The 12,582-nt window shown below is 43.8% G+C and overlaps 1 protein-coding gene across 1 annotated transcript in view; it reads left to right on the forward strand.

The window, feature by feature from the left end:
* The window catches only part of RSPO3 (R-spondin 3), a 100,608-nt gene that overhangs the window by 46,437 nt on the left and 41,589 nt on the right, over positions 1 to 12,582 (forward strand). The window contains exons 2-4 of the mRNA XM_053285665.1: positions 6,943 to 7,134; positions 9,652 to 9,801; positions 11,612 to 11,806. Of these exons, the coding sequence (XP_053141640.1) occupies positions 6,943 to 7,134; positions 9,652 to 9,801; positions 11,612 to 11,806 (537 nt within the window). The remainder of the gene's footprint in view (positions 1 to 6,942; positions 7,135 to 9,651; positions 9,802 to 11,611; positions 11,807 to 12,582) is intronic.

Consider the following 12,582-nt stretch of genomic DNA (forward strand, 5'->3'; position numbering starts at 1 on the left):
ACTGATATGATGAAGTAAATTACTCATTGCCTAGTTAGGCATTGTCTAACTTATCCTTTTAGTTTCAATTGGACTACTTTGAATAATTTTCCTCAGCATGTCAGCCAGGATGTGTGAATTGCAACAGTTGATTTAGAAAAGATCTATCCAGTCACATTCTGGATATTATTTCCTGCCTTCTGTGGAAATATCCACATTATGCTGCCACTTAAAATTAGGTTTAACTAGCTCCTTGGCCTTATTTCCCCTGTTTTAATAGGAAGATTTGTGTTCACTGTTGCCAGTGTAAAAGTTTGGAAAGTATTCTGAAAAAAGAACAGTGCTGGTGATTTTATTGGTTTATGATGCAAAACAGTAATACCAGAAGCTTTCTCAGACAGCAGGCTTTACTGTGGGTTTACCACGAGGCTTTACTGCAAGTTCAGGGCATAATGGATACTCTGACGCAAAAAGAGGATTTTTTAAAAAATCCCAGACATAAATAGGGCTAGGTTCCAATATAGAGGGGAAGACCTGAATCATGTGTAAATCTGGTCGATTCGGAGTAAATCTGGCTATATAAATGCATACCCACCTTCCCACAGTAAAGTTGTGGTAAAGTCACCATATGAAAAAACTCCTCCTCAAATAGAAGCTGTGTTAAAAAAAGAATTTAGCAAGCCAAGCAGAGCTGAAACATGTACACACGGAGCTACATGGTAGCTCTTTGGGGTGCTCTACCTTGTGTTGTGTCGTGTGAATACTCCAGCCACATGGTTGAAGCCAATCAGGTAGATATGTCCATCCAAACCCAACTGACATGTCCAGACTCATCTACAATGTTGTGTTATATATAGATATAGATATAGATATAGATATAGATATAGATATAGATATAGATATAGATATAGATATATAGAGAGAATAGTAGCAGCATTTCTGGGAGGGTGAACTGAATCCCATGTGTTAGATTTCTGAAACAGAAATGGTGGGAGGCAGCTGAGGGGGCCACTACTTTTCTGAGGGGAGATTCACACACACACTGCCCTCCCCCACAAGCCACCCTTGGATTGAATAGCACCAGAAAAATGCCATTCCTGTACAGCTTGGTATGTGTGCATGTATGAATGAGGCCTGAGTCTTTTCAAAACTCATTGAGACAAGCTCATATGAAACAGGCTATGAAAAGCAGAACTTATTCTACAATATAATACAATAGTATATACAAACTTTTATGATGTCTCATCCATAAACAGACAGCTCATAAACAGAATTAAATGTAAATGATTCTGACTCACCTCCTGGTCCGCAATTCCAGTGCTCTTGTGTTTATCTATTGTATTGGATAAATCATTTTTTCCTTCTTCATTAGTGTCAACGCTGGTGGGCCTATTTTTTTTTTGAGGCAGTCACTGCTATCAGCAGCAAGCCAAATCCCAGTTGCCTGAAGATGGTGGCACAGCGAAGTGTGACTATTTTAAGCTGTAGCCACTTAGAAAGTATTGGCTGTAGGGGTCTATACAAAACCAGCTTGGCCAGTTTGGTTTGAATCTGGGTCAGATTCAAACCGACCCAGCCCAGCTTGCTTTTAGCACTGGTCAAACTGGACCCAGTCACGTTCAACCAATGAACCAGTTCAAACCAGTTTGGAGCTCTACAGCTATAGGGAAATCCAGTGAGGATCCCTCTTTACCAGTAAAGGGTCAGGCGGGGGGTGGGGAGGCATTTCCCTAAACCTAGAGGGGGCAGGAGGGGAGTCATTTACTACTTACCAGTCCTGGCAGTGGCTGTAGGGGTGGTGGCAGCCACCCCATCCCCGCCAGCCTCCCCTAGAGTAGCCCAGGCTGGTGGCAGCTGGGTTTGGGCCTTTTTTGGCCCAGTTCAGGCCTCTGCGTATGTGGGGGCCATTTTAGTGATCTCCATGCATGTGCAGAGGCCATTTGTGCCGCTGGGACTGGTAAGTACTAAATCACTACCCTCATGGTACCCCCTCTAGGTTTAGGGAAGCCTCCCTGCCTACCCCTTTACCGGTAGAGCTCAGAATTGGCCCAGTATGAGCTGGGTCTGGTTTGGTTTGAACTTGGACTGGCCGAGGCCAGTCTGGTTTAACCCTGAACCCATTGAGCCCAGCTCAACCTGAGCTGGCTGGCACATCCCTGGTTGGCTGAGCAACAGCTGCATGTTAGTGAAGGAACCATCAGTCTTTGGATGACTGGGGTTACAGAGCAATGGTCTATAAGCTGTCCATTCTGCTCAGGGATATAGCAAGGTTGGAGTGGGCCCTGGGACAAAAAGTGAGGATAGGCCCATGCCTCCCCTCCTTCTTCAGAGAGGAATAATGGAGAGAGCAAAGATCAAGCTATCACCCAGCCAGCAGGGCCTCCCTCCCTTAGGGACCCACAGACATCTGTATCTTCACCACACCATTCAATTATAGCTATACCCCCGATTCTGCTTATAGACCTGACAGAACAACCTTGCTATGTCCCTGAACACAACAAACAATTTATAGATGTATTTATCACTCTGTTTTTTAATCATCTTGTTTCAGATAGAGGTCATGTTACTGATAAGGAAGCAAAAGTCAGAAATCTATGCTCTGTAACCCCAGGGTATGCATTCATTCCAGCACTTTCCTGTCATGTCACCTCTTTTGACCGCTTTTAGTAGAAATGTGGTATAAAAAGTTAATAAACAAACTGTCAAGCCTGGTCCTGTTCCAGGTTTCAAAAGACCCTCCATGGCCCCACCGACCTAGGTGGGTCCTGAAAGAGTTGTTCCACCACTGCAACATAAAGGCTATTGGTACAGAGTTGGTCTCAGGGATCATCATAAACAACTGACCAATAATGCTATCCCCGGCACTAGGCCTATCAAGAGGAATATCTACATCACACATATATAAATATTGGTTTCATAATAGTTCAGCTGTGATGGATCTTCCAAACAGTCCAGGGAACTGTAGTTTGGTGGTGAGAATTCTCAGAGATTTCTGCCCTACTCTCCCCCACTGTAGTTTCCAGTGTTCTCTGGCAAGAAAGAAAGGCTAGTAAACCCATCTAAATGTATCCCTAAGCTTCAGAATCAAAGTGAACCATGTAGAGAATGGTGAGGTTAGCATGTTGATTCTTCCCCTTCTCAACGGTTCATTCAGCAAGATTAAAATCACTTCCTTGAATGAATCAGACTGACACATATGATCATTTCTGAGGTGGAAATGACATAGTCCTTGTTCCCTTTCAATCCATCATCTCAGTTTCACATGGGTAAGAGAAATGGATGGTAACTTATCTGAAATGGAAGTATTAGTATGCCAGAGAACATGCTGGTTCTTCTCTCTGTCACTCACTCTCTCATAGCCTTTATATTGCACCAGACCTGTTATCAAAAAGAGAACAACTTGAACTTTCTGCCAGGTTAGATTCAGACTACAGAGGTAATGTTTTGGGTTCCAGCATGGGCAGAGAGAGGAGGTAAGCCACATAGGCCCAGTTCATATGTAATATGGAACCATGGGTTCAATGGACCCACAGTTCCACACTCATCATCCCCCGCTCCCCTTCCTCATTCGGACATTGGGGAGAAGTGGAGGAGCTGGCCGTGCAGGCTTCCTTCTTTCCTGGAGGACAGCCTGCACAGCCAATAGCAGCCAGAGCAAGGGAGGAGCTGCCCCCGCAACTCCAGCTTGAGAGAAGGCTAACAGATCGCTTCTTGGCCTTTTGGCTAAGATCAAGTGAGAGAAGGCTAACAGTGGTGCCAATTTCGAATGTACCACTGCCACAGGTACACTGGAGGCTGGGACAACAAAACCTATAGATAACCAGAGGTGACAAATGGAGTTTGGGAAGGGAAACTGCAGGTCCATTTTCCCCTTTAATTGTAATTCCCCAGGATCGGACATTCAGTTAGCAAAATCGGAGATGAAGGGACCTCCAATTTTGTATTTCACCTGAACCCAGCCATAGCCAGGTTCAAAGTTTTGGATACATCCAGGACTGAGCTGGGGGACAGGGAAGCAGTGTATTTTTTAGAGATGCTGACTGTTGCTAGGTTTGCTGACTTCTGATTTTGTGACTTCATGTTTATTACTTACCTGTATCTTATATTTTAATTGAAGTTTGTTCTTTGATTTTGGAGTTCTGTATTATTATGTTTTTGTTTTTATTGTAAGCCACTTCAGGTTGCTTTGGTGAGAAAGGTGAGAGAGAGATAGATAGATAGATAGATAGATAGATAGATAGATAGATAGATAGATAGATAGACAGATAGATAGACAGATAGATTTTGAAATGGGAGTGGGGATAAAATGGCCTTGCAGCTTTGCTAGAATATTCTCTTTGATTTTCAGTAAAACATTTTAAATGACAATCTTAAACTAAAACCCTTTTATGGCCATCAGCATTCATGGCCATTTTTTGCATGCTTCAACAAAAAAAGAACGATGAGGAAACATTTAAGAACACATTTCACAATGAGAGCAATAAGATTTTTAGTTCTCATTGTTGCAGTTGTGTAAAAACTATAGAATAGACAAGATAAACATTATTTTTACTGACATTTCTGTCTTTTTGTGGCTTTCTGAGTTGGTTGAACAATAATTCTTTTAGGGCAGCAAGGCACAGGAAAACAGTGAGCCCAGTGTCATAGAATAGTGCAGTTTTCTGAGTTTCTACCAGAAAGGACCGCTTTTCACATCTCTGTCACATCTCCATTCAGCATTCATTGTTCTGAGCATAACTCAGAGTTGATGTGGTGTAGTGGTTAAAGTAGGGGTTCTAACCTGGGGTCTATGGAGTGGGTCCATGGTAAGTCCAGATGGTCCATAGCAAATCTTTGCCGCACTGAATTTAATTTACTTCCTGGTGAACCAGAATAAAGTTCTTGAAAATAACTATCATGATCCCCCCCCCCTATTTTCTACTGGATCATTAAAAAACTATATTATAGGCAGTGGTTCATGGATAATATGTGGAGGAGAGCTGGTCTTGTGGTAGCAAGCATGACTTGTCCCCTTAGCTAAGCAGGGGACGCCCTGGTTGCATATGAAAAGGAGACCTGATGTGTGAGCACTGTAAGATATTCCCCTCAGGGGATGGAGCCGCTCTGGGAAGAGCAGAAGGTTTCAAGTTCCCTCCCTGGTTTCTCCAAAATAGGGCTGAGAGAGATTCCTGCCTGAAGCTTTGGAGAAGCCACTGCCAGTCTGTGAAGACAATACTGGACTAGATAGACCAATGGTCTGACTTAGTATATAGCAGCATCCTATGTTCCTACTTGAGGATCTGGAGAATCCACAGGAACAAAGGATAAACTCCTCCTGGGTTTGGGAGTGGGGGAGGCCTGGGTTCAGTTTCATGCTCTGCCTTGAAGTTCATTGGGTGACACTGGACAAACATTTTTACCTCCATCTAACCTACCTCACTAGGGGCATAGCAAGGTTGGAGTGAGTCCTGGGACAAGAAGTCAAGATGGTTCCTGCTCCCCGCTCTATTCCTTCTTCTATGAGGGGGCTATTCTTACGATCACAAAAATCGGGCTAGGAAAATCCTAGCCCAATTTTTGTGATCGTAAGAACCACCGGGCTCGCAGCCGAGCCCGGTAGTTCTGGAGCGGCTAACCCGCTCCTGTAGCCCACCCCTTAGCCCGGGTTTGCAAAGTGAGCGGTCTGCAAACCCAGGCTATCTGCTTGTGAGTAGATCCCTGGCCGGCAGGCTTAAAAGCAGCCTTCCGGCTTGGGGGTCTCCCCAGTATGCCCTGCGCGCTCACGCAAGGCATACTGGGGCTTGCAGGGGCCCCGCGGCCCCCGCTCCCCCCACCCCCCGCTGGCTCCCTCTCAGAGCCGGCCATCATGTGGACCGCCGATTCGGCCGCCCAGGGCTCCCTGCCTGCTCGTGAGTGGGGAGAGCGGGCTTAGCCCACACTTCCTGCTCACCGGACAAAACCGGGTCTCATGAATCGTGCGACCCAGTCCCATGTATGAGAGGAACAGTAAAGCACAAACTGTTGCCCAGCTGGTGGCCCCCCTCCCTTGGGGATCCAAGGACATCCCCCTGCCGCTTGTAGCTATGTCCATGTCCTAAGGCTATGCACAAATGGTTAGTCCAGAACCGGTTCTCCTTGAACCGTGGCCAGTTCGAAAGTTTGATCATGGTTCATTCTATGATTGAACCAAACTGGGCCTGGTTTGGGCAAACCGGTTTGAGATGGTAAGGGGCATTCTTGAGGTGGCGGCAGTGGTTAGAGTGGGGAAAAGCCACTTATTTACCCTGGCTGTTCGCTGCCACTTGTCTTCCCAGCATGGCAAGTGCGCTACCCCCTCCTTTAATGAGCCATTGGTTTTGGTTCAAACTGAACCAGCCAAACCGGTTCCATCACACCCCCTACCCTGTACCTTACAGTGCTGTTGTCAAGATAAAACATGAGAGGATGAGCACCATGTGTCCTGCTCTTTGATCCTTGGAGGAAGGGTAGGATAAGATAGAATACTTTGATTTCTCTGTTGATAGTATAAATGAGGCTGCTTTTTTTTACCATCTGTCTTTGCTTAGTACAGAGAGGAGCTGTGCTACACACTTGATCTAACAGAACTCCTTTTGTAAGGCATCAGTTTACTACTCAGTTTACGCAGGGCACTGACTAGACCTGTGACGTAAATAATGGGCCTAAAATTCTATTATTTACACTTCTAGATAATATTATCTATTTCACTCCGTGAGACTTACTTCTGAGTAAACAGACATAGGGTCATGCTGCAACTATTGATTGTTATATTTTTCTTTACAAGTTATAAAACATTCTCATATGAAGATAAATATTAATAAAACAGTAAAGAGAACTCCATGTGAAATATTGGGTTGCAAGTGGCAAAAAAATTCATGCCATTTCATAGATGTAACCATCAGAGAGATGTTATCAGCAATATGATGAATCCCTTTCTCCCCCCACCCCCATGACTTATCTTCTTAGTGCCTCCCAATGTGAGCCAAGCTTGCCAAGGAGGATGTGCAACATGTTCCGAATACAATGGATGCCTCACATGTAAACCCCGATACTTTTTTTTCCTGGAGAGGAGTGGCATGAGACAGACAGGCTTGTGTCTTTCTTCGTGTCCCCGTGGATATTTTGGAACACGATTTCCAGAACCAAATGGGTGTACAAGTAAGTTAAGGAGCAAGTCACAGCTACCATTTCTTTGTTTATGTTATGTTTATGCTTTTATATGTTGGGATTCAGTATGAAAACCTTGAACTTTTGAATTCATAGAAGAGTTATGAACATTAACTGGGATTTATTCAGACAGCAGATCCCCGTGTCCATTTGAGTACAATTTATGATAAGGTTCAAATGGTTGTCTCTATGATAAGTGTGTTAATCTACTGCTGTTTTAGGTAATGTTATTTTCATTATTTATGATTACATGGTTTTATTTCACATCTTTTTGCAGGGCTGAGTGGGAAGCTTCCATGACTGTTATAAAGAAATGTGCGAGTGTGTGTGTGTGTGCGTGTGCGCATTTATTCTTGATTATCAAACAGTGTGTACATTTCTTCTTGATTATCAAACATAATGTAGCATACCTTGGGTTGATTTTCACATTTTGTTCTTGATTGGAGATGTTATTGGTTATGGGATACAGTGTGTGTGTGTGTGTGTGTGTGTGTGTGTGTGTATTATAAAATATTATATATATATTATACACACAAAGACATACACAAAACAGAGAGGAGACATAGATTCTGTAGAGCTGATTTACTTACTACATTGTCAGTGAGTTGAGATTGTCTCCTACATATTGAACCAAAATTTTACAACCATAATCACAGCAATAACTATGCCTCAAAAGCTTTAGCACATAAATTTTAGAGACATAAATCCCATTTTAGACAGAGACAATGACCCATCTATGAAGTTGCTACTGTTAATATCCTCTCTAAAAAGAAGATGCAAATATAGTGCTCCTGTGTGTGGTTAGGCCAGCAACTGAGGATCCTTTAAATAAATCTCATCTTAGCTCTTTCTGCTGTAGAGAGCCTGCTTTCCACCTTATTTGCTTGCTTTCCCCTCAAACTTCCAGTTGGCTGTCTGTCTTAAATTTTTTAAAAGCACAACATTAACTCTTATTTATGTGAATGTTCATGGTTACCTATAATTTTTTTAATGGAAATTTGATCTTACAATAAATACAAAATAAGGGTTGGTTTTGTGATATCACAAATGCAAGCCAATCAAGTTTGTGCACATTGAAGCTGTTCACATGAGCAGCGCTACCTAGGCTTGCAAATTCCTACCCAAGTAGGGCTGCTCATGTGGTGTGCCAGGATCTGGTTTGATCCCAGCGCTGCTCTGCTGGGTAGCCTGAATATTTTCCCGAGGCTATTACCAAAATAAAAGGGCACAAATGCGCCCTTCTACCCCAGTACCCCATTGTGTGTCTGCTCAGGTTGTCTTCAGCCTGAGCAGCCACAGAGCTAAGTGCCTAGAGCACTCAGCTTGTGGGGAAATCCCCCAATGCATCATGCGCCTCATGTGGTGCATTATAGGGATGTGCACGGAACCACGGAGGCGTGGTCCGGCACTGAGGGGAATGTGGCTTTAAGGGTGTGGGGGGGTAGTACTTCCCCCCCTCCCACCGCTCTTCCTCCTCTGGCGCTGGACATTGCTAAAACGTTTTTGGGGCAGCAGAGTTCCTCCCTGCCGCCCCTGCCCCCGTAGTTGTCTCCTGAGAATACAAACAGTAGAAGCTGGTGCCACACATGCACCCGTCGCGGTGCGCACGCCCCCGTCGCCACTGCCAGCATGCGCGCTGCATACATCACAATAACATATGTGGCGTGTGCGCGCCGGTGGTGACGGGCACGTGCGCACCGCAACGGGTGCATGTATGGCACCAGCTTCTACTGCTTGTATTCTCGGGAGACAACAACGGGGGCAGGGGTGGCAGGGAGGAACTCTGCCACCCCCAAAACATTTTAGCAAAGTCCAGCACCGGAGGGGGAACAGCGGCGGGGTGTGTGTGTAAGTACTACCCCCCGCCCTTAAAGCCACACTCCCCCCCTCACTGGACCACCAGACCAGCCAAATTCCGGACTGGTCCAGAGGCCTCTTGCATGGCCCCGGACCGGTCCATGCACACCCCTAGTCCATTAAGGGTGCATTGCGTTGCCTCACGTGGTGCTTTGTGTTTCCCTGGACTCTAGATGGCTGCACGCCTCCTGAGCTGCACAGCCAAAGCCAGAAATAGGGGAAGGTAGATGCGTCCCCACTCTGCTCACAGGTCATGTCAATGACCTTATTGAGTTTCCGATGCAAGCTGGCAGAAGTGGTTTCCTGGGAGCTCAGTCTCAGGCAAGGAATTGTACATCAATAGACAATGAAGTGAACATTCCTCCATAGTAGCTCATCTGTTTAAATAATTATATCTGTCTGCACCTAAAATTTATAAGCAAGCCATACCATATCAAGAACCAGATTATAGGTGGTACAGCTGCTACTTCCTCCGCACAACCCCTTTCATCTGTGTTAATTACCGGGGAAATAAGACTCCTCCATGGGCCAAATTTGCCTTGGCACCTTTAACATATACAAACTCTGTCTTACATATGATCTTACATTAACCTGACTATAGCAGACATCGTGAATCGATCATTTCTTGCATTTGAATTTCTTGTATTTCAGAATGTAAAGCTGACTGTGATGCCTGTGAATTCAATAGCAATTTCTGCACAAAGTGTAACAATGGGTTTTACTTACTCCGCGGAAAGTGCCTTGAAAACTGCCCTGAACGGCTGGAACCCAACAATCACACTATGGAGTGCAACGATATTGGTAAGTAAACTCCTTATCATTATAATTGCACCCAATCAGCCCTCTCTGTTTGGGATTCCTTTTGGCTGCATTGATTGCCCTTACCGTATAGGCAAAGTTAGCAAAGGGATCCACGTTCGAAACAAAACACATATACTTTGGGAAAGTATTTTCCTCTTCCTTAAGCTCAATACATTTGAATATTGAAAAAGAATTCCATATTATCTCCAAAGACTGATTTTAAGATAGGTGAAAGAAGATCAAACATCTTAAGTTTACCCTAATCAGACATCTGTGCTAAAATACATGCTAGGGGAAAAAAATACTAGGAGAACATTAGCATAAGTATAGTGCCTCTATTTATTTAAGAACTTTATATTCCTCTTTTCTTCAAAAAGATCTAAAGTGAATCATAACATAGTACTTAAAACACTAATACAATAAGGGATAAACAATACACTCATTTAAGCAGTCATAAAAAACCAGCTCAATAAGAAAATTTCACAAAAGCACCAGATCAGCCTGCATTAAATGCCTTCTGAACGAGCCACATCTCTTAACCCAGTGTCTAATAGCATATAGTGTGAAAGCCTGTCTGGAGGACATGTCACAGAAGTGGTGCCACTTTTGAGAAGGCCCTTCCTTAAGTTAGGTGCCTACAGATGTACCAGGCAGCCAAAGCAGGACTTCTCAATCCAAATCCTCAGATGACATAACTCAGCAGCTTCATGTAGGTGTTGAAATGCATAGGGGGCAAGGTAGATTCTTACAGTATTCCATAGGCCAAAGGCCAAGGGGTTGAGCAGAAGTCCTCCAACATCACCTCTGGAATCTACTCTCCAGGAATGAGCAGAGATACCTTTATATGGTGCCCTCAATCGCATATAATTCAGGTATCCCATAAAGATACCATGGCTGATGGTACAGAAGGCTGCTGAAAAGTCCAGAAGAAAGTCCATGGTCACCCTCCCAATGTCCATCTCCTGGCACAACCGTCCACTATGGTGACCCAGGTGGTTTCAGTCCCAAAACTAGGCTGAAGTAGACTGGGAAGGATTTAGATATTTATCAATATCATCCATGAAAACCTGAAGCTAAGATGGCACCACACACTCGAGTACCTTACCAAGAAATGCTATATTGGACACAAACAGCATTTGTTGTGATAGTCAGAGATAGTCAGATAGACAGATTGCTTTTCCAGTAAAGGATACACAACTACTTCTTTTAGAACTGTAGGAATATGACCCTCCCTGAAGGAAGCGTTTACCACCTCAGCCATCCAGACAAACCCTGGTCTTGGTGATTTAATTACTGAAGAAAGACAAGAATAGCTAAATTCTCTATCCCACTTTTATCGGAAATACCTAATCAATATAATCACATCACAGCTGAGCATATGTCATACTAGCCAAGGTTTTCTTTCATTTACGTCACAGAAAACACAGAGTCACTCCATGTCAGGGATGCCTACTGTCCATAAATGTTCCTGTGGTTTGAACAGCAGCTTCATGTGCAGGAATAAACAGGTGAAGCTCTTCGCAGCATAGAGATAATGATTATCACATGCTGATATCTACTGATCATATTTCAAGTGATAAAGATTTTGAATTTGACAGAGATTAATTTTTCTTAGACCTCTAGCAGATACCAACTGGAGCGGCAACCTTATGTACACTTATTTGGGAGTGAACTTCCTTCTAAGCAAAGATACATAAGATTGGGCCATGTATATATGATGTGCCATGTGTGAAAAGAATATACTATATAGCTTTGCACATATATAAGACAACTGACAATGAGTCTTATTGATCTCATATCTTTGTTACAGTGGATTGTAAAACTAGTGAATGGAGCCCATGGACCGCTTGCACAAAGAAAGGGAAAACATGTTTCAAAAGAGGGAATAAAACAAGGGTCAGAGAAATCCTGCAACTTCATTCTACAAAGGGCAACCCATGCCCACATACAAGTGAGACAAGAAAATGTGTTGTACAAAGGAAGAAATGTCAGAAAGGAGGAAAAGGTACTTTCTCTTTTCTTTTTTTGACCATTTGGTTTATAATTGTTCAAGATATCTGAAAGGAAAGACACCAATTCCTTATTGAGACCTATTTCTTCAGAATATCCATGGGCCTTAATGATGGCTTTGAATAGGGAAAGAACTGAAATGTTTGAAATTTGACTCTTGGCTTTGTTTCTTCTAACAAAATTCTCTTTCTGCATTTTTCAGTAGCTATAGGTCCTTCCAGATGGCAGTAACAACACTTTGAAAAGAGTTTGCCTGCAAGCTGGAAGCGAGAGTTTGCTCAGCATTCACACCCTCCTGCAGGCTTGCATCTTCCTTCCCAGTCCCAGCATGCACTGATAGGCTGGTTGCAGGGACCTTGCATGATTTCCACAGTGCCAGCTGCTGGCCACCTTTCCCCCTACTGCACTGTTCATCAGAAAAGTAGTATTTAATATGGCGGGTTGATTACAGAAAGCAAGAGCTGGCTGGCAGGTGAGGATGTACAAATCGCACAAGGTTTCTGCAGACCAACTGACCAACCCATCAATTTGTGCTGGGACACAAGCCTGTGGGTATATGTGGAGGCTGAGTAAACAATCATTTCCAACTTGCAGGCAAGCTCCTTTCAAAGAGCTGTTTATTGTCATCTGGAAGAGCCTGCCCTATGTTTTAAGGCTGCTTCCCAAACATCAGATCACAATCCCAAATCACAATTCAAAAGGTCAAGGAGCAAAAATAAATAGCTAGACATTTTGCTCAAAATTAATTACAACATTTATACATTGAGGGTG

The sequence above is a fragment of the Hemicordylus capensis genome, chromosome 1 (genome assembly GCF_027244095.1).
Source record: "Hemicordylus capensis ecotype Gifberg chromosome 1, rHemCap1.1.pri, whole genome shotgun sequence".
Lineage (NCBI taxonomy): Eukaryota > Metazoa > Chordata > Lepidosauria > Squamata > Cordylidae > Hemicordylus > Hemicordylus capensis.